General features: G+C 38.0%; 1 protein-coding gene across 1 annotated transcript in view; it reads left to right on the top strand.

Moving 5' to 3' along the window:
* SNTG2 (syntrophin gamma 2) overlaps positions 1-27,865 on the top strand; it is a 268,443-nt gene that overhangs the window by 190,144 nt on the left and 50,434 nt on the right. The window contains exons 10-11 of the mRNA XM_055714276.1: positions 9,406-9,535; positions 17,433-17,471. Of these exons, the coding sequence (XP_055570251.1) occupies positions 9,406-9,535; positions 17,433-17,471 (169 nt within the window). The remainder of the gene's footprint in view (positions 1-9,405; positions 9,536-17,432; positions 17,472-27,865) is intronic.

Here is a 27,865-nt window from a genome sequence, read left to right on the forward strand (position 1 = left end):
AACCTCTTGAACATTATGAGTTTAGGGATGGGGGGAAAAAATTGCTTCTTTGGAAGATGGAAATTAGATTGAAGAAATGAGTGGAGTGGAAGTAATTCAGGCCCAGTAGCTATGAGCCCATGTAGCTATGATCCCAATTACAAAACAACTTAATTAGATTTAGGTGTTATTTTCTATTTCTTGGTATTCTGGCCATTGCAATTACTACAGAGTATTGTCCAGGTTTTTTTACATGGGTGGTTTTGGGTTTGGGATATTTATTTATTTTTAATTGGCTCACTGGCTTCTTAACAGAATCTTCCTGAAGGATTCTGTTTTCCATTTTAACATTTTAGTGATTTAACATAATGCCTTTAATTAGATAAATAAATTGGAAAGTAAGAAATTAAATAAACAATTTTGAGAAAGGTACAGGCATTAAACAAAATCTGAGTTACAAAACCTGAATGAGTATTTGCTCACTGTTTACAGTTGCAGTTACATTGAACTTCAGGGTAAGAAGAACAAGTATGTACCTGAAAGATATCTCAATCAAACTAATATAGAGCAATAGGGTGAGAGACAGTGGCAGAGAGATTAATGTCTGATAAAAGGTAAGATGAAAAAGAAAGTGCAGTTTTGGAGGGTTATTATTAATAGTGTGCCTCAAGGGCGATTTGACTGATGATGCAGAAAATGGTACACTAATTGAAGTCATTGGTGACACAGAATCAGCATCATCAGTACAGAAAAAGGAGCACAATACTTTATGAGAGGATAGAACTATTGGAAATGGAATGCAACATAATAGTACAAAATGCAGGGGGATGATATTGTTACTACAACAAAAAAACCCTATGAAATAGGTTTTCATAGGAGCCTGGTGAAGCCTTTGTTACGTGGCAGGAAAGGAAGGAAAAGATTGGGTACAGTAGTTAAACAGCGAATAGCTCTGAAAAAGCACTGCCCTGCAGAGTTATAAAGGAGAAACAGATATTTCAGAGTATAGCAGGAGAAACATTTTCCAGAAGTCAGAAGCATTAAAACCATTAAACTACTAAGGCCCCATCTAGAACCTATGTACAATTCTGATTATTTAAATAAAAACATAAAATTTTATATTAGAAGTTTTGCCTTTTCTCAAAAGGTATTTTACTGTCACTGTTCCTATTTTCAGCTGTAGTATTTTAGGATTTAACAACCGGGGTTTCCTTTGGCACTTAAGGAATTTTAGGGTTGGGGTTTTTTTCCATTATGCATAGAGTTGGAAAGTGACATTTGTTTTCAATGGATTTAGACCTGATAGCCTTGAAATAAAAGACATATACTTCACTGTGGGCAATGTTTTTTGATTTCTACATGCGGGTTGATTTTTTGACTGTAGTTAGAAAGTACTAAAACTAGCTTGGCATCTGCCTGTATGGGAATCCATTCTGTAACTTCTGTTCTGAATTTTTTCATCTTTGAAGCCCTCCAGCAAGCACTTTGTTATGTCTTTAGGAATATGATGCACAGGACAACTTATTGGTTTTGTACTACATTGTTCAGGTCACGTGTAAAAAGAATAAGCCATGAAATCAGTGGATTTTTTTTAAAAAAATGTGCTATATACAGTTTTTTAAGGACTGAAGACTGCTATGTGTGTTTTTCTTTAAAAGCATCATTAAGTGTTTCAGTATACTTGTCACATTCTGCTCAAGCAGCAGGACGTTCTGGAAATCAGTTGCAAGGGATCAGGAATGTGCAGGCAACAGAATAAGATCTGCCCAACAGACTGTAAACAGAAAAGTAGCTCATAAGTGACCAGCCATTCTGCAGATCTATCTACAATTCTGGTCACTTACCCTTGGCTAGAATAAGCTGCTAAATCAGACAAAATCAAGGTATAGGCAGGAAGAAAAAGCTAGACAGGAGCAGTGCCACACAGTTAGAATAAAAGGTCAGCACTGAATATCGCTTCTTAGAGATTTAGTACCAGTTCCCGGTGTAAGAAGTCATGTAAAATGTTTTGGCCAGACATTAGACATACTTTTGGATGCAGTATAAAAATGTATCAAAAATCAGTGACATGAAAACTAAGGAAATTGCTGTTTCTTTGCACTCTAGGGCAATATATTCATATACTTAAATAAATCCCTTTAATTCTGTTCAGTAGCATGAAGCCAACATAAGGAGAGTGAGCTGATTTGTTTTTTGAATCTTCACGCTTGTGATATTTAGCTTCTAGTTTTAAAATCTATACTGCAACTAAGTGCACAAGCGAAAATGAAGAACTTCCAATCTTTTCAGGATGAGTGTACTCAGGAACCATTTCTGCTTTCCCCCAGAGATGATGTGTTGCTCTGGAAAATCCATGTGACACCTCTTCAGTCTTGGTTTTTTCTGGTAAATAGCATCCCTGAGAAGACAGAATGGTGGATTACATCATGGCATATTGCCAGCAAGCAGAAGAAAAGGCAAAATAAATACTGTCCTCCAAAAAAGATAAACACATTATTACTCTCGGGGAATTGTTAATATTACCACTGAGTTCAAAGAATTATTATTTTTTGTTTGTTTCTGGAGAATTTGAGACTGACTTTGTCTTCTGCTTGCTGACCACATATTAAATTCTAATCCACCAGGATTAGCTCAGAAGGAATCTACCCCCAGATGTCTTCAGTAAATGCCTTAGGATAGATAAATAGCCTGGAGTTTCCACAGCAGACCTGCTTGCTTCCCACTAACTTTGACACCAAAAAAAACCCAACCAACTTCTACAGTGAGCAGAATATGTTGAAGTTTGTGATGCTCATTATTTAGCTTTATTGCTGTTATTTTACAAAATACCTATTTGTTCAAGAAATACGTATTTTCAGAGGAGAGTTATGGGAAAAAACCAATTTGCATGGTGTTATCAATAATAGTAGTAATTACATGATCAGCCTATATTGTTCTTAATTCTGAAAGCAGAAGGTGTTCAGATTTCAAAGAAATCCAGCACATTACTAAGTGTAAGTCAAGCATATGGACATCTATTTTTCCCTAACAAACGTGTCTGCATTTCATAGAAAGTATAAATTGGATGTTTAAATCCTGTGGAGAATTGAACATCCTGAAGAAGCAATCTTTTGCATGTAATTTAGACATAATGTCACTGATGATCTCTGTAGTCATGACACAGGTTTGTTGTCATGAGCTACATGCTCTCCTCATTCCAAAAGACTTACAGAGCTTAAACCTGGACCTCAGCTGGCATTGCAGTTGCAGGCAGTCCAGTTAATTATTATCCAAATACAGATTTTGTTAGCCATCTCAAGTATGTAAAAAAATTCACAGAGACACTTATGTATTATATTGGAGACTGAAGCCATTGACATTATCAAATCAACTCTGAAGACATCATTAAGGTAAATCCAGTCTTCCTACAATGAATACTGTGAAATACAATTGAGTGATTTATTATTTAAAATTTTAACCTTTCCCACACACTTCCATTTTGCTTAAGGAGCAATTAGAAAGTGGCCTGAATGTTTATTATCCTGGTGATCAAAATAAATTGTAAACACTTGCATTAAGACTTTTTAAAAATACAGTTGAAGGGGGTTTAGCTTTGATAATAATTATTTTGCCAATGCATTCAATAAGATGGTGAAACCAATCTTTTTTTGATTTGATAATTTATATTTACTAACATTTTCTTGTACTTTCTTTCTGAGTAGAATTAACATGTGATGCGCTCTGAATCTAAAAAAGGCATCTTCATGTCAATAACTTGAGGCAAAATGACATTTCACCTAAATGCTGTGGGACCGCCCATGTGCTTGAAATCTTTGTAGGACTGCAGTTTAATGAATGAGATTCATCTCACCTGACAGTAGTAATCATTCACCTATGAATGTGTGAAATCCCTGGACTCACCTTGGAGTCAATGAAAAGGAATAAGGGTCTCCATAGAATGATCCAGTTCACTTATCTTGTGCACTCGCTTATGATAACAAAAAAAAAAAAAAAAAAAAAAAAAGTTTCACGAGTTTAGCATGACTTATAGAAATCATCAAATATTTCAGGCTGGAAGGGATCCTGGAAGTCACCTAGTCCAGTTCACTGCTCAGAGTATGTCTAATGAGAACATGGTGCTCAGGGCCCTCTCTTGTCAATTCCTGAACACTTCCCAGGGTGGAGATTCCACAGCTTTGCTGTGCATCCTGTGCCAGTTTTTGATCACCTTAGTGGGAAAAAAACCAGAATAAAAATCTAATGTCGAATTAGCTTGCCATGTTCCAGCTTGTGTCTGCTGCCTGTGATCCATATACTTAGGCAACAGATCTTCATATACTTGAATGAGGTGAAATCCATCTCTTGAATTACCACTAATAATTGTGCTGGAATTATAAAACACTTGATAAGTATATATACACTCCATTCTCCAGCTGACCACACTGACTAGTCCTACTACACATTCTGCACTCAGGATTTGACAGGAGTACACTGATACTGCGTATAGCTTTCAGTCTTTCAAGCTACTCCTATTTCCCTGCAAGACTCCTCCACCTATTCCATACCAATAAAGCATGCTGAGAATGTAAGTCCTCAGATTTTTCTGTCTGCAGCAAAACCAGATACCTCACACCTGTATCCTACTCTCTTTTCTCTTTCAGCTGGTGATATTTCGCTTGTTCTTTCTCCTCAGTGCTGGTGTTACTATTTGTATGACTTCACAGGAAACAGGATAAGAAATCTCATGAATGCTAAACCTGTGCCCTCTCCCACTATCCTTTTCTTCTGCACAAGTTATTAAAAATCTAATGGAATACAGCTACTTCTATACTCGCATCAGTTAAGGAAATACCTGTAGAAGCATGTTTGTGTTACTTCAGTTATCTTAATTCATTACTCCAAGTTTAATAATAAAGTTACAAAACTGGAAGAAAAAGGTTCAAAAAAACCCCAAATATAAAATGCATTCCAAGTTTATGTTTAATGCTTCAATATCTTTTAAGCAACATAGTTTCTGTTAACAGTCCAATTATACAAGCAAATTGAATATATTTTAAGATATGAGGTATATGTCATTTAGAATACAAAATCCCATTTTTAACACAGAATTTCAAAGAGATTAGGTAATTCAGATAATTCTCTTTTGGGAATTTCCATTCAGATCACCCACAGTCCACAAAAATTCAGGCTAAATAGAAATTCTAGCAAGAGGGCCATGTAGTACTATAAACAAGCCACTGGAAAATGCTGTAAGAAAAACAATAAAAAGTCAACTCAGACATCAAAAAAGGATGCAAACAGGAAGGAAAGAAGACTGATTTAGGACCTGGAAAGATGCAAAGGTAGGCAAATCTGTCTGTCGGCATGGTAGTAAACTTCAGGTAAAACAGCTACTGTCAGACAAGAATCTAAGGTTTTATTAAGGAAATACAGTAAAACATTGAGATAAGCCTAATGTAAAGATGGTTTCACATGCCACACATACTGAAAATCTTAAAATATATTTTGCTGAAATTCTTAGGCTCCTATAAAGTAAAATCTCAGCTTTTCCCATTTCAGCTGTCACTGAAAATACATTTTCTCTTAGAAAAATCTTTGGATTTAACACTTCTATAGTAGCTAAATGCTTGTATGGCAAAAATATGCTCTATTAATATTAATTAATTTTAATTGTTTAAAAGTGTCAATGTCAGGAAGAGAACTTAAACCTACCAATGCCCATCTGTTAGTCTTACTGTCTTTCTCATAAAGACAGTGTTTATTTTATTAAAAGAATTTAATGCAATAAACAAAACCCCAAAGACACCAGCAATGCAGATCCATTCATCATTTCCATGTGAAAGTGAGATAGAAAGAGGCTGAGTACAGAAAACAATGCCTCATGCTCCTTTGTGGAAATGCTTGCACAGAGCAAAGTTACAGATTGGGTGAAAATCTGAAAATAATAAGAAATATGAGTGTAATTTGGCCCAAATTTCTCAAATTTAGGAAAAACAAACATTCTTTTCTGGTTCTAGTTGCAGCAGTCAGTACAGTAAAAGCAGTAGTAGAGGAGATGGGAATTTCCTCTAACTGTGTTTTAAAATAAGTTTGCAGCCTCAGAGAAAGAAAAAAAAAGAGCTAAAACATATTCTTATTTTGTGGTGATAAGATAACTTCATAGCATCTTGAGACCTCTCAAATTTACTATTTGGTATTAAATGGAAACTCGTCCTTGTCAGCTAACAGCAACAGGTGCTTAGTTGTGCCTCTGTATTTTTTTTTTCTTTTCTGTGTTTGGAGGAAATGGAGAAAGGCATGGTATTTAAGCCTCTAGAATTTATTTTCTTCTGAATTCCAGTGCTGTCTTGGTGCTTGCATTAATTGTTTCGTTTAAAACCAAAACAAAAGCTTCAGCATTCATTTTATTAAGCTTTTATTTTTAGTTTGGATACTTGTTTTTACTTGTAGCTTTATATATTATGCTTTTCAGACCACAGTGTGATACGTGCAACAATAGCAATATATTGTAGGATCTGTAGAGTTCTGGGAACGATTGTTACTGAAGGCAAGAAATAATGTAAAGTTGAGTAAGGCTGAGAGCAAAATTACTGTCTTAATCACACAAAGTTTGTGGCTGACATCTGTAAACTTTGAACACCCATGCTCTTTCTTTTCCTGCTTTATTTAATGCACTGAGCTGCTTTCTGGTGAAGCTGGCTTTCTCCCTGAGTCAACGCAGTGGGGACAGCGGTTCCCCAAAGGTCTCAGTCCACTGTGCCAGGCACTGTGATGACCTCTGGCACATGAGAAGCCTTGAATCAGACAGAGCTCCTAAGGAAGGGTGCCCTGGAATCAGTCTCCAGGGACAAGGGAACAGCTCTGCAGGAAAGGCTTGGGCATCTTGATGGACACCACGTTGAGTATGTCAGCTGTATGCACTTCCAGTGCTGAAGCCCCGCATATGGGGCTGTGTTAGCAGTAATGTAGTCAGCAGGTCAGGGGAAGTGGTTATTCTCTACTTTGCATTCCTGAGGCCACATCTGAAATACCTGCATCTAAAATACTGTGTCCAGTATTGGTCTTCCTGTGGAAAAGAGATTTGTATTTTAAACCAGTTAGCAAAGAGGCTGGACTTGGAGGATCCCTCACACCCGGTTTGATTCTGTGCAGATAATTCTGTCTGTGAAGCGTTCCGATCTCTAGATGCTTTTGTTTCACTCTTGTTAACTGTCTTTTATAACTGATCGCCATATTTTAATAAGGTAAAGGACAACAGGAATTTTAGCGTAAACTGCACTATTGCCAGCACCATGTTTCAGATGATAAAAGATTAATTAATAGTTATAAACCACATTATTTTTAAATCTTGATTTCCTGTGTTGGTAGCATCAGCTTTTAGCTGAGGATTTCCCTTCTGTGATGTTTCATCAGCCTCGTGTATAACTCTGTACCACTCGGATAAGGCCTTCACACTGCATACCTTTATGCATCTACTACTGAAGCTGAGTTTAGTATCTATGCACCCTGTGGTGTGGAAAGCACGTGCTGTTTCTTGGCTCTGTTAAATGCTCTGGATTGTCCTTTCTGTCTGTGTAAAGATTCTAGCATCCTAGCTTTGATATTCGAATTTGATACCTAAGTTAGGTGTTGTGAATTGTTTCTCTTCATGGCACCAAATTAAGTTTATTTCCATGCTCTGCTGTGTATCAACGCATAGGGGATGACAGACCTTCACTGTCTCAGTGGGATGTCAAAGAGATCATGCCATAAGTCATTCCATTACAGCACTGTTGGGATCTTTGTCAGTCTGAGGTAAAAGGAACAGTATGCTTCACAGGTGATTATTTCATTCAGTTTACTTGAAGACAATAAAAGGATTTATTTTGACCTTTCTTTCTGAAGAGGTGAAACATTTACTGAAATAAAGTGACACAGCATTGTGCTATTGCCACAAGGTTTTACTAGTTCCATGATAATTCAATCATGAAAGGAAAACAAGGGAATCAGCTGATAAATATTTAAGTCTTCAGGCCAAGAATGTTATTTTTGTGAACAGCAAGTATAATGCTTTACAACTCTTTTAAAAGTAAAGCATATGAGTTAATGTGTATATATCTATTAGGATACATTGTCTTTTTAATATTGTGAGGGGTGGTTTATATGACCTTTTTTAGCAAGTATATAGAGTTTAGCATTCATGTTCACCATCAAACTCCCTACAAATGAGAAATGTTAATACCTTTTCCAGTAAGTCATGAATTAATAACTGCCTATTAACAACTTTGTGTCATTTTGAATGCTTGTGTTGACATATATCATAAATTAAGCAGTAGAGGACTTTTACCTAAGATCAGAGAATCCCAGGAAAACCCAGAAATTTTGTGGAGCAGTATTCTTGATTCAGTACTTTGCTTTCTTCTAGGTTAGTACTGAAAAGAAAGCAATATACCATATAAGTATAAATATCTAATTATTGAATGTAGGAGGTGGCAGTGATATTCTCCATATTACATACAAACTATATGCACAATCATTCAGATAATTGTCTTTCACAATAGTATATGACTAAAATCTAATTCTCGTGACAGTCATGTGCAGTTGAGTAATATATGTAGCTTTCTGAAGTTTAGTTGCTGAAACTATTGCATGTCACATGTTTTAAGTTTAGACCATTGTACTTCCACGCCACTACATAATGAGCTGTTGTTGTTCCTATTGAAACATCTCATAGTTAAAAAAGCATATCACACCAGCATTCCAGTGTGGAGGATTTAAGAGGCGCATACACAGTGCTTAACTTACTGCAGATAGTAAGGAAAGCATTGGCATTTGCAGAATAATGCTGCTGTGAACATATAAAAGATACATAAAAAATGAATAAAATGCAGTTGCACATTAGCGTGTGTCAGTGCTGTTTTGAGAAAGGGCCCCACATTAAAAAAATATTTAAAGAAATTTCTAAGTACGTTTTTCAAATTTCAATGTTATAACTTAAAGGAAACATTGCTTAGAACATTATGTAGAAAGGTACAGGAATCCAAGGAATTAAAGCTAGGGAAGGCAGTTCTTTGCAACTTAATACATTCCTAGTAAATGAAACCAAAATGCAATAAAGAAAACAGTCATTTTGGTTAAAAGATAAAAAATTTGTTTTTTCAAGAAGGTCTAATGCATACTTTCTGAATACACTACCTTAAGTTCAGTAATTATGAACATAATATGTATACTCAATGGAAGTAAATGATCAGCACATATATATGCTGGTACAGAGAAAGTACTTATTGTATGTGTTGCTCCTGGTACTGCCCATTATTATCATTCTCCTTTTTGCCTTTCTTTTGATTTGTAAAATTAAGACTCAAAACATGTCAAAAGCTGTAAAAATCACTTGAACACTGAGAAATATTGGGCAGTTTCAGAATATTGACGTATCTTCCTTTACGGATATATTTCTTCTTACTGCAGATCTAATGCATTTGAAGTGCTGGCACTTGATGGAGTTAGTACTGGGATACTTCAGTTTTATACAGCCCAGGAGAGTGCTGACTGGCTGAGAGCAATATCAACTAACATCAGTGATTTGACACTTCAAAATGTATGTTACTTTCTGCATATTTTCATATTTCGTTGATATTGTAAAATTATTTCTAATTTTCCAAGGGTAGAAAACAGTTCACATTTAAGATACAATATATAAAATGCATGTGTACGGAGAGGAAAAGGAGAAAGGAAAGAGCAGGGAGAGAATGTCTGGTAAATCAAAAGTATCAAGAACTTTTCAAGACTTGCAGTGTTGTTATAAAAAAAAAAAAATAAGTAGTAGAAAATCAGATTGAATTTATTTTTTTAAACACTTTTTAAAACAAAATATTTATCCTTTCTGGTCATTTCACAGAGCTTTAGACTTGACCATATATTTATTTTTTACATATTTGTAATTAAAATGTGCTTGAGATTAGTATTTGTTGATTTTAAAGTAGGCATGTGGAAATGTTGTAGTTAGTAAAGTGTGACTTACAGAGGCTTATTGGAACACAGCATTTTTACCTCTCTAAGTTATCTAAGAGTTGATATATTTAAGTACATATATTCCTTCATTCTCCCTAGGTGTATAAAAGTGCTTATGCTGTTTTAAGTTATTCCTGTAAATTCATAAGTAGCATTTGCTATTGCAAACAGAAGTATTAAATAATCCCTGGAGAAACAGAAAATTATTACTTAGACAGCACATTATTATTCCAAGAAAGGACAACTGAATCATAGAGTTATATAGTGAGCTCGATAATGTACAATATTGAAAATATATTTCAGTCCTTTTGAAATGATAGAAATCAATGATGAAAACATAATAGCAGAGCTGTCCCTTGAAGAATTGCCTGTGCAGGTTTCTAATCTTTTTTTTCTTTAGATGTGTTCAGGCTGTAACTTCTTTTATAAATTATGATTTATGCTTTGTATTCTAGGTTAATTGTTGCTTAATTCTTCAGATTATATTGTGTATTATTTTGGACTGGATTTAAATATAAATCTTTGGTCAAAACGGATTATAAATTGAATTTATTTTTCTGGTCTTCAGAAGTTACTTGGAATCACATTTGATCAGAATAGTTCATTTATTATGTTATTATGTTAATTATTTTTAAATACTCAATTGCTTAAGCAATCTCTGGAAAAATCAGACTTTTTGCTTATGATGCATGCTTTATAATTATTCTCTATTCTCTAGTGGTTTACATCATTTACAGGGTATTACTATTTGATAATTCTGAGGAAGTGATGTAAATTATTCATGTAATTTCCTAATTCCTTCTGCATGAATAGAAAAAGAAGTGTATGGTAATATTTTTAGAGCAATTCCAGTTCATAGTTACTAAGCCCAAATCTTTTGCTTTCTAAAGAGATCCACTCAATAAAAGCCACTCCAGGGATATAGGTGAATAAGAATAAAAAGTGGCTATAAATGCAAGCAGGTTTTATTAGTCATAGGGTTCTAGTCTGTTTTTTTCAAATACAGTATTTGCAGCAGCATGTGTCCTGACATAGTATCTTCACTGTGTTGTGACCTGTCTGCAATAATATTTTGTTATACGCTTGAGTACTTGCATTGCTCTTCTCTGTTATCTATCACAACAGTGAATTCTGTAAACAAAGTAGTTCATCTGGTGTTTGTCTAAGTGGCTGTTCGAGGGAAGGGTCTGAGAAACAACAGCCATGATAAATTAAAGTTTTGTGTTCTTGGTGAGATACAGAGTAAACTCTATACAGATCATATGAGAAGTATACATTTTACTTGGACTTAATGCTTTACAGGTTTTGTCAGGTGTTCAGCCTGTGCTACAACTGGGAAGGTCTGGCCAATTATTTTAATTAGTGATCATCAGAACAGGAGATGTAATAGTGAGAATCCCTTTTACTGCAAACCATTTTTCAAGACTAGGAGTGTGAGGCTGGATTGCAACTAAAATGGTCAGAAAAGGAAGGCTGGAGATTGCTCCCTGCCTCTGGGCAGCCAGAGGACACAGACTGTTTGACACCCACAGTGCCTAGGGCAAGGCCTTTGGATTAGGCTTCCTGAAAATCCATTTTGAATGCTTTGTATTACCTTAATAGTATCATTTCACAAAATTAGTCTTTTTTAATCATACATATGAAATTGATGCTAGGGAATGGATCTGTAATTCCTCAGATTCCTGTTTCTGCACTTCTCCATTTCTGTAGTGTCTCCTCCATTCTCCAGAAGTACCTGAAGATAATCACTACTGATTCCGAGATTATTTCAGATAGTCTCTTATCTACTTATAGGTTATTTTCATGAGTCCTTACTGATTCTAAATTCCATTGCTTCTCCAAATATTTAAACTATTCACTTCCTATTTTTATGTCCTATGCTATCATCTCTGTACATAAATTAATTGCTAGGTGTATGGTCACAGTGGACCTTCTTGCTGATACCATTGGCATAAAGAATGTTAACATTCTTACTCAACCTGTTACTAAGTATTTAAGCAATACTTTCCATTGTTCACCTTTTACTTCCGCATATTTTTTTTTATTTTGTATGTGCTGATACTTGTTTCTTGACTTTAGCAACTCTTCCTGCACCTTAGTCATTCTTCTGTGCTTATTTGTGCTACTGTTATATACATCCTTTGTCATAAAACTTTGCATACTATTTTGAACAATTTATTTTAGAATGTTGGTTAAGGAGCTCCTGATACAGATTAATTGTTTTCTTACAGTGCACCCTATCTTTCATGTATCACTTTACCCTCATATACTTTATTTTGCTATTTTACCCTAATACAGTCTCGTTCAGCAGCTGGCAGCTCTGTCAGATCTCCTGCTGGTGCCAGAAGACAGTCCTAATGTAGGCAGTACAAAAATAGCTCTGACACAATGTGACACTTGTGCTAATGTCAGGCTAGTTTTTTGAAGTACTGAAACATCTAACTTCTATGCAAAGACAAGCTCTCTGGGGACCGAGTGTAAAGGGGGAGTCATCTTTCAATAGTGAAGATGTGAGAAGTCCTCACTGCATAAGGATGCTACCCGTGGATGTTAACATATCCAGAAGTGTTACTTGGTAGATGAGATATAATGATTCCGGTATTAGCCTGGAGAGATTTGGTTCTTATAGGACAGAGAACCATGGGGAATACAATACTGCAACATGGAGAAAAATGTAAGGGTATCTTTTCAGCCCTTCTTACAGATATGCTCCTTGTATGGTTAGCTCTGAAAAACTAGTAGCATTCCGTCTTACAAGCAGTATGGGTTACTTTTTCTTCTCAGGACCCTAGCCCCAAATTATTCACCACGGTTCATATTCTTGTCTTTCACATACTTTTCTACCAGTGTGAAACTTCCCTATCATCTTCCTTTGTGATTCTTTTCCCAATCTTCAAAATGTTCTCAAAGCTCTTCACATTTACCTTTGTGAGAAATAAACAGAGATTAATCAGCACCTCACATTTATTTCTTCATACACCTCTATTCTTGCAGAAGGAGGTACAGTTGAAGAAACTGAGGGGAGAAAGGGAACAGAAACTGGCAGTGAAGACTCCATTATGAAACAATAAGCACAAGAAACAAGTTGATCTGCCTGTGCTTCTCGCTGCTCCTATTCTTTGTTTGTTCAGCTAGAGGGTTCTTTGTAGGCTGAAGTTGCAATGCTGTGCTGGAGATGTTTTTTTTAGGTCGGAGTTTCTTGGAATAATATATATTTCTCTCTGTTTTGCACCATTCAGATAGCCAGCTATTAAATACGTGCAGCTTTTCTCATGCATCTTAATTATTTTATTTGAAACATAACACTGAACATTAATGTAGTCATAATCAGTAGAAGCACCTAAAGACACTTGTTTCTTATATCTATAACTTCCTCAAGGTGTTTGTTGGTTTTTTTCCCTCCACTATATTCTAATGGTGTTATATATAAAAAAATATTTACAAATGAGTAGCTCATAAGAGAACGCATTAAGATGAAGTTGTTCGACTTTAAACATTATTTATGAATTTATATAAATCCTTCCAGCAGTTTCAGTAGTGGATGGTAGAAACTTAACATTTGCCTTCAAAACAGGGTTAGTAATCTGGATCATATTTATGCCTTTGACAGCTTTTTTAATTGTGTATGTCATAGTGTGTAAAGCTTTCCTTTTATGACTTTGCGTACATGTATATCTAAGTCATACTCAGTATCTCAGTGGAGTGAAAGTTCTATTTGAATAGGGAGAGACTTAGGAAATATGAGCTTGAGGCATGCATATAAAAAAAAAAGAAGATTGAGAAGACTTTGTTTTCTTTACACAGCAGAATGTGGGTTACATGTAGATGGAAACAAAATCCTTGTGTGTAGGAGGCAGTATACAAATTTGACTGCCTCAATGATTATGCAAAAATTCTATTCCCAGAGTGAAAACACATGAAAATATTTCTTTACTGCTGCTGCTTTTTTTTTTTTTTTTTAAGTTAAAAATCTCCATTTGAAAGTTCCACAGTTCAAACTGTTGAGATTTTAAAGGGACAAGCAGTTTTACATGATCCTCTTATAGCCAGGAGAAAAATATCAAGATCTTTCTCTGCTGTCAGGATAGAGAATACAGGTAAATTAGATGTATAACTCTTTCTTTTTTGGCAAGTCAGAGTTAAGTGAGATAAATCCCAGCCAGGGAGGTATTTAGATTTAGGTATATGGTTCTAAATCATTTCATCCCCATTCTATTCCTGCACTGTATGTATTCATTTAGAACACAGTATAGGAATTATAATTTTTTAATAGTTCCTTTTCCAAGTTGCCTGCAGTCTGCAGATCCAGGTTTTTAGGTTTAGTTCCCCTGCTGTCTCCAACTCCCATTACTGTACTGCAGTACTGAAAGCTCATGTGCTGCCAGAAAGGTGTAACATATCCCATTTGTATTCCTATCTCTCTGCATCAGCTGTGGAGGCATGTAGAGAATGTGTGGTGCCAGGTGAAGTGGAGAGTGCATACTTCTCTGTCCTCAGCCCTGTGACATAGGGACATAATGTGATGCAGAAGGAAATCTTTCCTCTCCTCATAGTTATGTCAGGGCTGCAGCTGTCCCTGCTTTGAATAGGGAATGAGCTACGGCTGTGCAGTGAATAGCTGTGTAGTCCAAAGTATTCTTTCCTTACCAATGGGAAGCTGGACTGGTTATGAGAATGTGCTTAACAGTACTCTACCCTCATTCTGCAGAAAACCTGCATGGCCCGTCTCATGCACATTTTTCCAGGCAAATGAAATAAAAAGTAGGATAACTTTTTTTCATATCATATAGGGAACTTAAATAGTTTGAGTGAACCAAGAGGGAGAGTGAAAGGAGACAGGATCCTTGATAGCCCTGTTTATTTGTACTGGTTTATGCTAAAGCAATCTTTTTTTTCAGCCTGTCTTTGGCCACCTGCAAGGAAATGATATTTTCTGTGTGTATAGCATGGCTTCTGTATAGTTATTGGCATTAAAGAATTCCAGGTGTCTCTCGGTTATGTCCTGCACAACCACTCAGGATTAAGCCTATTACCAAATCAAACTGATGAGGTCTACTTCCTTCTGCAACACTGGGCATATCACCAATTTGTTTTATCCAAGCTACAGAGTGGGATTCTTGAGATCCTGCTGGTTTGTTAATGTTAGGACCCCGAGAGCACCAAGAGGCTCTGCCACGTCTTCCCCCTCCCAAAGCGCTCCAGGACACCCCTGGCACAGCACAGCCACGCAACCTGGGGTCAGACTGCTCTGGGCAGAGCTGTGTGTGAGAGCTGCGAGGAACCTTGCTGCCCCCCCCCCCCCCCCCCCTCTACTTGGCAGCTGCATGGCAGCTCCATCATCATCAGTCCTCCTCTGTTCTGTGCTGTAGATGCCAGCACATGCAGTGGTCCCTGTTCCTCCTCTGGGGTGACAGGGTTGTAGTAGGGAGTATGGCGGGGCCCCTCCAAGGGGATGGCAGGCTCTCCTGCACTCTACCCAAGGTGGCAGCCAGGCCTCAAAAGATGCCCCAGGCTCCCAGCAGGTCTGGCTAGCTTGTCCCCAGAGCCTGTCACTCCCAGCGGTCTGACCCACCAGCACACCTGCACTGTTTGACCATACAATTCAAATGGTCTTCAGAAATGAGCGTATGGGGGAGAAGGAGCCCTGACGGCCCATGGTGCATTAGGACTGACTAGTGAGCTCCTGTAGCCGTGAGCCTTGGTATTATCCTGTGTCCATACAGTGAAGGTTCCTGCTGTCATCCTGTACTCCTCCACATTGTGTTTTGTCCTAGGGTCATTTTGTTTTTCACTCTATGGAGAATAATGACTTGTCATTGCCATCACTTGGTGAATGTGGGTGGGTGGGTATGGGGGAGTGTGGTGTGTGGGAGGGAATGTACACATACTTTATATACTTCATAAACCTATATCTTTTATATAAGTATATACCACCAACCCTGACACATCCTGAGGCCTTTGTCATTAGCATAATGAGGCCTTTTGGCCTCCTACAGGTGCACTGGGTGAGGCTGGGATGGAGGTAGCTTTCTTCATAGCAGCCATATGGTGCTGTGATTTGTATCTATGGCTAAAACAGCATTAATAATTAACCAGCATTTTGACTGTTGCTGAACAGATCTTGCACAGCATCAAGGTGTTGACTTCTTATTACTCTGACACACCTCACCCCAATCCCCAGTGAGGTACAGGCAAGGAATTGAGAAGGGACACTGCTGGGACAGCTGACCCAAATTGTCCAAAGAGATATTCCATACCATATAACATTGTGCTCAGCAGTAAAAGTGATGTAGCCGACAGAGGAGATGGGGCATCAGTCCGTTTGTGGAAGGCAGGTGATTGCCTTTGTATGACTTATTCTTTCCCTGTTTCCTTCACTTATTAAGCTCTCTTCATCCTGACCCATAGTTTTATTGCTTTTACACTTCCTATTTGTTCACCCTTCCTGCTGGGAGGGGGAAGGGAGTGAGCAGCTGTGTGGAGTGCTCAGCTGCTGACCAGAGTCAACCCACCACAACAGGCAATGGCACCACTGTCTTTACTGAGCTACATGGCTGCAGACATGCTCTGCTTCCAAAGATTACCCACAGATTTGATTTTACAAATCTGGTACGGCCAGGATACAAGCAATAGCCCTGGGATTCTTCTGCTCTTTTCCTGTGGCAATTGTAGTTTTTCCTGTTCATAGCTATAGCTTTTCTTCTTCTATCACAGACCTTTTGTTACAAAACAGGCTTCTTGATGACAAGATCCTTTGGAAGTACTCAAAAACTGTAAGACAGTTTGCAGCTTATAGCCTTGCATATAGGAGAGTCTGTCTTCCAGTCTAATATTTTTCTGTCTAGATTCCATACCATTACTACATATACTAATGCTATGCTTCAAAGAAGTGTTTCACTTTAAAGAACTGAGTATCTGTCAAGGTTTGTCCACCACTCATCTATGAAAATTATGACTGCCTAAGAAGAGCCATAGTCAACAAAACTCTTCATTATGTGAACAGAGAGGAAAAAGAAAGATATCTAACTTTATCTTGAAGAGCAAACTAAATTGAAAACGTGAACAATATTCCCTTCATCTTTAAACACATCTTGCACTCTATGCCCTTAATTTCACAAGTACTTAATCACAAGCTTAATTTATAGATGTGCTTAAGCAATTGTTTAACGGAAACCTAAGTGAGGTGTCTATACAGTACAGTATAATATTTCCCTCAGAGTAACAAAGTCAAATTCATAAATGCAAATCTTTATGAAGGATTTAATAAAAACTCTGATAAAAGCCTTCCCATCTTTTGAGTCCTTGGTTTTGTAAATTTTGTGTAGTAGTGAAAATGTAGTATTTAAGCACCGCATGATTTAATTTCTTATAAATATAATTTGGAAGTATTAATACAGTAGTCAATAACGAAGTCAATTCTGATTGCATCACAGAAACTCTTCAGCGTATTAATAACTGTGTATTCTTCCATCTCTCTTTCATAGATGAAAATGGCAAATAAATGTTGTTCTCCCTCAGACCAGGTAAGGCTTTCTTTATATTATCCAATTTTTTTTAATTCATGTCGTTGCATTAAGTTGCAAAATTTGTAGAACTTACATACATAATTTAGTCAGGTTTAAAATTCTAAACCCAAGTTTTCTAGGGTTAGAAATTCCAAAATGGCCTTTAATACAGCAGATACTTAGTAATCCACAGTAATGAGTAGAATCCTCCACTGTAGACCTAAAAAGTGGATTAGATGGAGCCATGAAATAAATGAGAGTGGGGCAATGGACCGCACAGCCAGGTCTTGGAAAGCATACTGTATGTTTGTGCGTAATATTGCAGCAGTGATTCTGACAAGTTAACTCTGTATTTACATCACATATAGTGCACAGATAGGCAGGGAGTCTATTACAAATCCAATCTGTTTTACATGTGTCATGCTGGGCAGACTACATTTGCCATAACTGTTTTGGACTTCTGGGGCTCAGGAGCCTGATGAGATATTTCTTCTGCTCCAACTAGCCAAATGTCCTGAAGACCCAGATGAATTTACTGCATTGGGAGGTACTCTTCTTCTAGCATTGAAAACAGTTTTTTTCATTTACTTTGTAAAATAGAATAGTAGCATTTTCCAGGCTTATTCTGTAATTCTGGGAAGTACTTTGAAATTGTATTATAAAACTAAGTTTCACTTCTGTGTGCTTTCATTGCATCGATCTGGCATTGAATCATTACTCAGGAACAAAGAGCCCGATCCGTGCTGTTTCCAAAAATGCTGGATTTGTAGATTATAAAAGTGAAAATTCGGCAAACTGTCTTTTATAGTATTTTACTGCAGAAATCCATTGTGGAATTTTATTACAGAAGTCAAAAAAACCTTCATATTAGGATCAAATAAATATTTATTAGTTTGACAGCTTGTATATTCATCCATATGTCACCATTTCATCATCTTAGTTGTAAAATGTGCTTGGGCATCTATGGTCTTTTCTAGAAGTTACTAAAAATATTTAACCATTGATAATTTCTTACACAGGAAACATTTTTTATATTTGGATCAGCATTTTGAAAAAGAAAAAGCCTCAAAACCAACTACAGACTAATTCTGTGTATAGCAGAAAACGAAGTTATCCTCAAAGCCTAAATAATTACCTATTCTATATAAGAAGGGAGCGTTTAATTACCCTTTTTTGCTTTGACTTTTAATTATTAATTAAACTGATATTGAAAACAAGTGATTATGAATGCCAGGGAAGAAGGCATTGAATCTTGATATCTTTTTATTGAATTAACTGGAATGGAAGAATACAGGCTCTTTAGGAAGCACAGGCAGGGGAGATGAGGAGGGGGTGTTGCCCTTTATGTTAGTGACCAGCTGGAGTGCATGGAGCTACACCTGGGGATGGATGAGAGCTTATGGGTCACGATTAAAGGGAAGGCAGGGACAGGTGACATTGTACTGGGGGTCTGCTACAGGACACCTGAATAGGAAGATGAAACGGATAGGACCCTCTATGGACAGGTAGGAGAACCTCATATTCACAAGCCCTGGCTCTCATAGAGATTTCAACCGCCCCGATATCTGTCGGAGGGACTACACAGCAAGGCATAAGCAATCCAGGAGCTTCCTCAAATATGTTGTTGATAACTTCTTTCTCCAAGTAATACAGAAGCCAATAAGGAGAGGTGCTATGCTGGACCTTGTTCTCACCAGCAAGGTGCGGCCTGTGAAGCTCAAGGGAAGCTTTCGCTGCAGTGGACATGAAATGGTAGAGTTCAAGGTCCTTAGGGCAGAGAGGAGAGTGAACAGCTGACTTACTACCCCAGACTTCAGGAGAGCAGACTTTGGCCTTTTCAGGGATCTTCTCAGTAGAATACCATGAGATAAGGCCCTGGAGGCAAGAGGAGCCAAAGAAAGCTGGTTAATATTCAAGGATCATCCCCTCCAAGCTCAGGAGCAATGCGTCACAACGAAGAGGAAGTCAGGCAAAAACACCTGGAGGCCTGCATGGATGAATTAATTGCTCCTGGACAAACTCAAACACAAAAAAAAGGAAGCCCGCAGGGAGAGGAAGCAAGGACAGGTCGCCTGGGAGGAATACAGAGAAATTTTCCAAGCATCCAGGGGTCAGGTTATGACAGCTAAAGTCCTGATAGGATGAAATCTGCCCAGGGGCATCAAGGGCAACAAGAAAAGCTTCTATAGGTATGTTGGTGATAAAATGAAGACTGGGGACAATGTGACCCACTCTGGAAGGACACAGGAGACCTGGTCATCCAGGACATGGAGAAGGCTGAGGTGCTCAATGACTTTTTTGTTTCAGTCTTCAATGGCAAGTGCTCCAGCCACACCACCCAAGTTGCAGAAGGCAAAGGCAGGAACTGGGAGAATGAAGAACTTCCTGCGGTAGGAGAAGATTAGGTCTGAGACCATTTAAGGAACCTGAAGGTGCACAAATCCATGGGACCTGAGGAGATGCATCCACAGGTCATAAGGGAACCGGTGGATGAAGTGGCTAAAGCCACTGTCCATCATGTTTGAGAAGTCCCAGCACTCTGGTGAAGTTCCCATTGAGTGGAAAAGGGGAAACATAACCCCCATTTTTAACAAGGGAAAAAAAGGAAGACCTGGGGAACTACAGGCTGATCAATCTCATCTCTGTGCCTGGCAGGATCGTGGAGCAGATCCTCCTGGAAACTATGCTAAGGCACATGGCAAAAAGGGAGGTGATTGGTGACAGACAACAGGGCTTCACTAAGGGCAAATCGTGCCTGACCAATTTGGTGGCCTTCTGTGATGGGTTTACAGAGTTAGTGGGTAAAGGAAGAGCAACAGACCTTGTCTACCTGGACTTGTGCAAAGCATTTGATGCTGTCCAGCACAGCATTCTTGTCTCTAAACTGGAGAGATGGATTTGATGGGCGGGCCACTCAGTGGTTAAGGAATTGTCTGGATGGTCACACTCAAAGAATTGCAGTCAATGACTTGATGACCACGTGGAGACCAGTGGTGTGTAGCAGTTCCTCAGCGGTTGGTATTGGGAGTGGCACTGCTTAATGTCTCTGTTGGCTACCTGGCCACTGGGATTGAGTGCACCCTCAGCAAGTTTCCTGATGACACCAAGCTGTATGGTACAGTCAACATGCCTGGGGGAAGAGATGCCATCCAAAGGGACCTTGAGAGGCTTGAGAAGTGGGCTCATGCAAACCCCATGAAGTTCAACAAGGCCAAAGGCAGGGTCCTGCATGTGTGTTGGGGCAACTCTCAGTATCAATACAGGCTGGGCTGACAATGGATTGAGAACAGCCCTGAGGAGAAGGACTTGGGGCTGCTAGTTGATGAGAAGCTCAGCAAGGCCTGGCAATGTGTGTTCTTGCAGCCAAGAAAGTCAACCTTATCCTGGGCTGCATCAAAAGAAATGTGACCAGCAGGTCAAGCAAGGTGATTCTCCCTCCTTACTCCACTCTTGTGCGACCCCACCTGGAGTACTGCATTCAGCTTGAAACCCCCAAGATAAGAAGGACATGGACCAATTGGAACAAGTCCAGAGCAGGGCCACAAAGATGATCAATGGGCTGGAGCACCTCTCCCATGAAGACAGGCTGAGAGAGTTGGGGCTGTTCAGCCTGGAGATGAGAAGGCTCTGGGGGGACCTTATAGCAGCCTTCCGGTACCTAACGGGGGCCTAAAAGAAAGCTGGACAGGGACTTTTTACAAGGACATGTAGTGATAGGACGAGGGGGAATGGCTTTAAACTGAAAGAGGGTGGACTTAGACTGCGTATTAGGAAGAAATTCTTTACTGTGAGGGTGGTGAGACACTGGAACAGGTTGCCCAGAGAAGTGCCTGTTCCCTTCCTGGAAGTGTTCAAGGCCAGGCTGGATGGGGCTTTGAGCAACCTGGTCTAGTGGAAGGTGCCCCTGCCCATGTCAGGGGGCTTGGAACTAGATTATCTTTAAGATCCCTTCCAACCCAAACCATTCTATGATTCTCTGAACTCTCTCCTGCAAGTACTATAGTAACTATTCAAAGTTTATTCTTATCAGTTTGGTCACACATGATGGGTTTAGTTGAAAAAAGGAAGAGCTATTCTTCCTCAATTTAAAAATTATATTGGGGACAGTCATAAAACTTACTTCTAACTACTTAATTTGATTTCCTAAATAAGTGGGCTAGTCTTCATAAACTGCCTAGATAGTCAGTGCAGAAAATTGTGTTCCAGAGAGCTGCTGAAATGTGGAACGTGATACCAACGCTTTAGATCATCCTTTATAGGAGCCTCTTTTTCTGTCCTGACTGTACTAAGGTCCTATGAAGAATAGCCTCTTAGCTTATCAACTAAAGTAGGTGCCTAACGTTAGGCAGTACAAATCTATGCCACGTTATCAATTCCAAGTATTAAAAGAAGGGAAGATGAAATTAGGACTTTAATTTCAGGAGCTGAAAATTTAAGATGGGACTGACAGCAACAAACATTGGATTGTTCTCTGCCAAAAAGTGGGAAAAAATAAAGTTTATCATTGATTTGAGTTGATCAAGTAAATAAAACCAGCAAACATAAAAATATTAAGGGAACAAATGTGAAAAATACAAACTTTTTAATGACTTGTGAAAATTTGCTTTAAAAAGCAACCACAATGTGAATATCTCATATATATATATATATCTGAATATATATCTCACAAAGAAATAAAATAAAACTTGGCAATGATAACTGAAAGCAGAAAAGAACTTGATCTGTCTTAGATAATGGATCCAATTAATGTCAGTTACGTGATGTTTGTACAAACCTGAATAGCTCTCGTTAATGCAATCAATTTGAAATTTAGAGAAGGGATAAGCTTGAAAGATTGAAGGTCACATGAAGAGCTGCCTTGAAGTAAAATTGTTGATAGCTGCAAATTTATCTTTGCTTTTGAGTCTGGACATCGCTGAAGAATTAAACAGGTCCTTAGAGTTTCATTGTTGTGTTGCCTGCCATGAGTTTTCTTCATTGACTTCAGAGTCCAAATTAATCTTTCATAAAACAATGAGGTTGGATCAGGATAGGTTTCCTTCAGATTCTGTCTTTCATAGGTCATTAAGAAACTGGGGTTCCGGGTCAAGAGCATAAAAGATTACTTTGCTAAATGTGGCTTTCTTTCTTGTCTTTTATACTGACCCTGACTGATTTTACTGGAAACTAAATCTCCAGAACAGGACGAATTCCGTGGGCATATAACTAAAGAAAATTAGAAAGTGAAAGGACAAAGATAATGATTCTCAGGTCTAAACTAGCTATATTTATGGGACTGCTTGCCAAAAGTAGATGTCAAACAAAGAGTGTGTGCTTTGCCCTGTGTCTATGGTCCAAAGTTGGAAGGAGATAGTAAGAAAGGTAGTAGTAGCTGTAGTTATTCTGAATATATTTATACTGTTAAAGTAAACAGTATCTGGTCATGAAGCTAGCAGGGATTGTTTGTTGACTTCTACACTTTTAAATTCTCTTCTCCCACCAAAGTGGGGTGTCAGCATTTGAACTGCCTATTGGAAATGACTCCCACTAATGCTTAAATCCCAGACTGTCCTTGGGAATAACTTGGAGAGTTCTAGTTATCCCAGGGTGTGTCATGCTAGTTAGTCCTGTCAAGGACTACAAGGTTTTAACAAATATGCAGGCATTACATGAATTTGAAAGGTATTAAATAAGTACCACTATTGAAGCTCTGGCTCTAAGTTTATATGTAACCTGTGTAGATGATGAAGCATGCACACGGAGTCTATGCACTGAATACTTCTAGAACATATTGGTGCTCCACAAGGAGAGAGAGGGGAATTGAGCCAGTTTCTACATTATTTTATTGAGTGTGGAGGATGTTTACAGCCACCATTCTCCAAATATTGTAACTTTTTATTCTGCTTGATATAATTTATTACAGTGCTCTGGAGACTTGAAAACACTTGATTGTGTTATCAGATTTGGGACTCAGTTTTCAAAAAGATACACATTGCTGGATTGCCCTACATTTTTTATGAAACTGCAAATCAGGAAATTCTCTCTGTGTACAGAAAAACTACTTGCAAGGGGTTTTTTTTATTGTTTGCTGGGTGGGGTGTGTGTTATGTTTTTAAGACTAATATGATAATTTCCTGTCCTCCACTAAAAAAATATGTTTCTTCTCAGTAACAATACAAAAAAGGTGATCAGATATTAATTGACTATGTTTATTTTTTCTTGTGATGCTGTAAAACTGATTTGCACTACTTCCTGGGATGTCTCTTCCCTTGTTTGTTTTGATTTTTTACAGTGACCTCTTCATTGACTTCCAGAGGAAACCATACAAAAAATGAAATCTAGAGACAAGGACTGTTAAAGTATAGCATGTGATACCAGCTAGGGCTAGATGGGTAACAAAACATTGCCCTCTAAGTGCATTAACAGCAAGACAAATGAAAATGGTAGTCTGCTACTCAGCTTATTATAGGTCAGCCTTCACTAAATAGGTTGACTGCAAAAGATAGTTATTGCAAGTAATACTATCAAAACCCAATGAAATCTCAGATTGCAATACAAAGGGATGTTTTGGTGGTATGTATGCTTTTAATGCCTGGTGATATTTGAAGAATCGGTCTTAAGTAATTTCAGAGCTATTATCAAGATATTTCAGAGAATTTGTGTCTGCCAGGTGTCCTATCAAAAGATTAGGAAAGGACAAACATCAAAGCTGTTATGGAAAAAGAAAGAGAAGTTGGAGAGACTAGTCAATTTGACTTCAATCTCTAGAAAGAAATTTGAAATAAATAAACAAAATATTTGTATGCAGCTGCAAGATAACAGAAGAGTGATCACCCTGAAGAATTTGTCAATAATAAATAGTTACAACCAATCTACCAATCTGGTTTTCTCCTGTGATAGTATAAAACTTCTTGTGGATGGGTGACAGGTGGTTGCTGCAGTGTACCTTGATTCCAGTAAGGTCTATGACATTTCTTGACATTACAATATTTTAAGCAAGTATAATACAGATTTGATTGTGCAGACTTTTTTGGATAATCCAATACTAGGTGTAAATGGTTCACTTTCAAAGCTGACTTATTGAGTGGAAGTCCTGAAGAGGTCTGTCCTGGATCCAGTTCCCTTGAGTAGTTCCTTTACAGTGCATTAGCAAAAGTAAGCCTACTGGTTTTGCAGACACAAAGCTTTAAAATACAGTATTAGACATAAAAATGATATTGACATATTGAAGAATGATCTGAAATACAGAGTGGAAGCCAATTAGTGTACAGCACATAGGCGAGAATAATTAAGTATATGTAAGAGGCTGTGCAAAACAGCTACAGAAGTTGTTACTTGAAAAGTATCTGGGAAAGGTAAATTCTTTTAGGAAGATTTGGTCCATCTGTTGCCTTGCTAGCACCTGGGGACACCATCCCAGATACCTCTGTCTGTAGCAGTCAGATAGAGATAATAAGAAAAACATGAGATTCATTGTTATGATTTATTATTATGGTTTATTTTTACATTGGTCTGTGGTAATCAGGTACAGGGATGATCAACAGATACCTCCAAAAACCCCATTCATATGTTTTAACTTATATTCCTTTCCCTCCCATATTTTTCCCATTCCCAAATAAGTTATGCACCACTTCTCCATTGGACTTTATTTTGTTCTGATTTTTACATGTGCATGAAACCCATGGTAACTTATGTAAACCTTTCCTTGAAAGTAATGCCTTAATATTAGGGTATTTACATAGATCTCTCATCACATAATACTTGGATGCACCAGCAAGATTCAAAATGAATAGTCCTGAGTAGACTACTGGTTTGTAATACATCCATGATGAGTTAATGGGAACTAAAATATACAAGTTATGCTTGCTTTGTTCAGAAGTTGAAAGACTACTGCAACAGTCATATTGCACTATACGTGAAAACACAGTTCAGACATATATACAAATCTCTGTATGCATTTCATACATTTAAAATACACTGCATTCACTTTTCAGTCTCCAGTTGATAAATTTGTCTTTCCAAACTTCATTAATATCCACATTAGGCCTCGCAATGAATTGATGTTCTCCTAGTCCAGCCACACCGCCTAATAAGTTTACACTATTTATTGTAAACTAAATTGCAGCAGAGCCTTCACAACTACATCAAAATGCTTTTAAATTGTAGAATCATAAATGTGACCAAAATATTTAGAAAATACAGTAAATCATTTTTTTTGCTACACTGTACAGAGAGAACCACTGAATTTTGGAGTCATTGACTAACAAATGATTGTCCAACTGTCTGAGCACTATCAAAACTAGCTGGCTGCAATAAGGCTTTTTACCATCCCATACCAGGTTAACTTCATTTAGTTCACGTGCCTTGCCCTGGCATGGCCACCAATCCCCCACAAGGTTTCAAAAGTTCATCTACTATCTGTGCTGTTTCTTCATCCTCTTCAGGCAAGTCCACCCTGCTTCTTGTCTCTCCTACATCTGGGGCATGCGCTCTCTCCTCCCTCTGCTTCTTCCAAGTCTCTCTTCATCCAGTGTTCCTCTTCCGTACCCCTTAAAGCAATTTAACTACTTAGCAGGATCCAGCCTTAGCTGCACATTATCCACATCAGCCAACCCACCACCCCTGAAGCAAGCCCACAGCTGTAGCTGTATATTATCAATGTTAATTAACCCAGCTTCATTCCTCTACACTTCTACATCTAACAGTTGTCCAGCTGGCCAGCAGCAATTGTCCCCCTGTACTGTGCACTGGTGAGGCCACACCTTGAATCCTGTGTTCAGCTTTGGGCCCCTCACTGCAGGAAGGACTTTGAGGTGCTGGAGCGTGTCCAGAGAAGGGCGACGGGGCTGGGGAAGGGTCTAGAGCACAAGTCCTATGAGGAGCCGCTGAGGGAACTGGGGTTGTTTAGCCTGGAGAAAAGGAGGCTTGGGGGGTGGTGGTGGGGAGGGAGTGGATCTTACTGTTCTCTACAACTACCTGACAGGAGGCTGTAGGCAGGTGGGGGTCGGTCTCTTCTTCCTGGTAACCAGAGACAGGACAAGAGGAAATGGCCTCAAGTTACGCCAGGGGAGGTTTAGATTGGATATGAGGAAAAATTTCTTCACAGAAAGGGTGGTGACGCATTGGAATAGGCTGCCCAGGGAGGTGGTGGAATCACCATCCCTGGAGGTGTTTAAAAAACACATAGATTTGGTGCTTAGGGACATGGTTTAGTGATAGTCTTGGCAGTGCTGGTTCAGTGGTTGGACTTGATGTTCTTAAAGGTCTTTTCCAACCCAAATGTTTCTATGCTTCTATAAGTTTATGATAAAACTTCTAGCACTTTTTTTTTTTTTTTTAATCATTATGTACGTGAAAGGCCCACTTCCTTTCCCCCCCCACCCTGCCCAATATTGGTACTTTTCAAAACATGCCGTCTACTACTTGATTTGGAAAAGACCGCAAAAGAATTACTTAAGCTACTTCAAGATGTACTTTGCTTTGCTTTCTTAATTTTGTATTATTCCATTGTGCTTCATGGTATGGCGCTGTTTTTTAACTTGTGGTTTAAGCTGGTGTCGTGTCTGTTATTGTTTCTTATCCCACTTTAATTACATTAAGTGTACCCAGCTGTTCTGACATGTCATACATAGATATCTATTTGATTTACTTTCTTTATTTCCCTCTGGTGTATTTGCATCATTTACTTTTTTAACTATTAAATTAAAAGAACTATATATATAATGTACTGATTACTTTATTAAATGCAACACATGTTAAGTTTCCAGTCATTGCAGCATCTAGATGTTTTATTACTACAGGAAAACAGTTAAGTGCAAATAAGAACTTTCATTTATCTGCTATGATTGGATTACATTTTGTTAGTGACTTGTTTTATTTCCTCATAATGAATGCTTTTGGAAAGTAAATTAGAACATGTTAGAAACTTAATAATACATCGATGATGTATGGGTAATTTTCCAGAGGTATGGGTAATTTTCCACACAGTTTCAAATAGCAGTCTCAAATGGATTATGCAGTATAGGAATAAAGTGGCAAAAGCAATGCTGAGAATGGGATAGGTTATAGTACTATGCTTTATAAGCACCCCTTAGAACTTCAAATGGTAGGTTTCAATCCAAATAACAGAAGAGTTTTTGTCCCAGGACTAATATACCCACCCACGTACTGAGAATCTAAGTAGCTTACTTAAGAACCACAAACAGCTTGTTATGAATACCAGCACTTGAGTGTTTTGGAACTTTTTTTCTGTACGGCCTTTGTTGAATTTAATAATTATTCTTTCTCCATTTCTATGTTCTAAATTACCATAAAATAAACTAGTCAATAAAGAAGATGTGTAGAAGTAAAGAATACATTAGATTTTTTAATAAGATGCATAATTTTATTTTTTTTCAATATATGCACAAGTTAAAAATAATGTGATAAAGGAA

Source organism: Falco cherrug, chromosome 6, assembly GCF_023634085.1.
Source record: "Falco cherrug isolate bFalChe1 chromosome 6, bFalChe1.pri, whole genome shotgun sequence".
Taxonomy (NCBI): Eukaryota; Metazoa; Chordata; class Aves; order Falconiformes; family Falconidae; genus Falco; species Falco cherrug.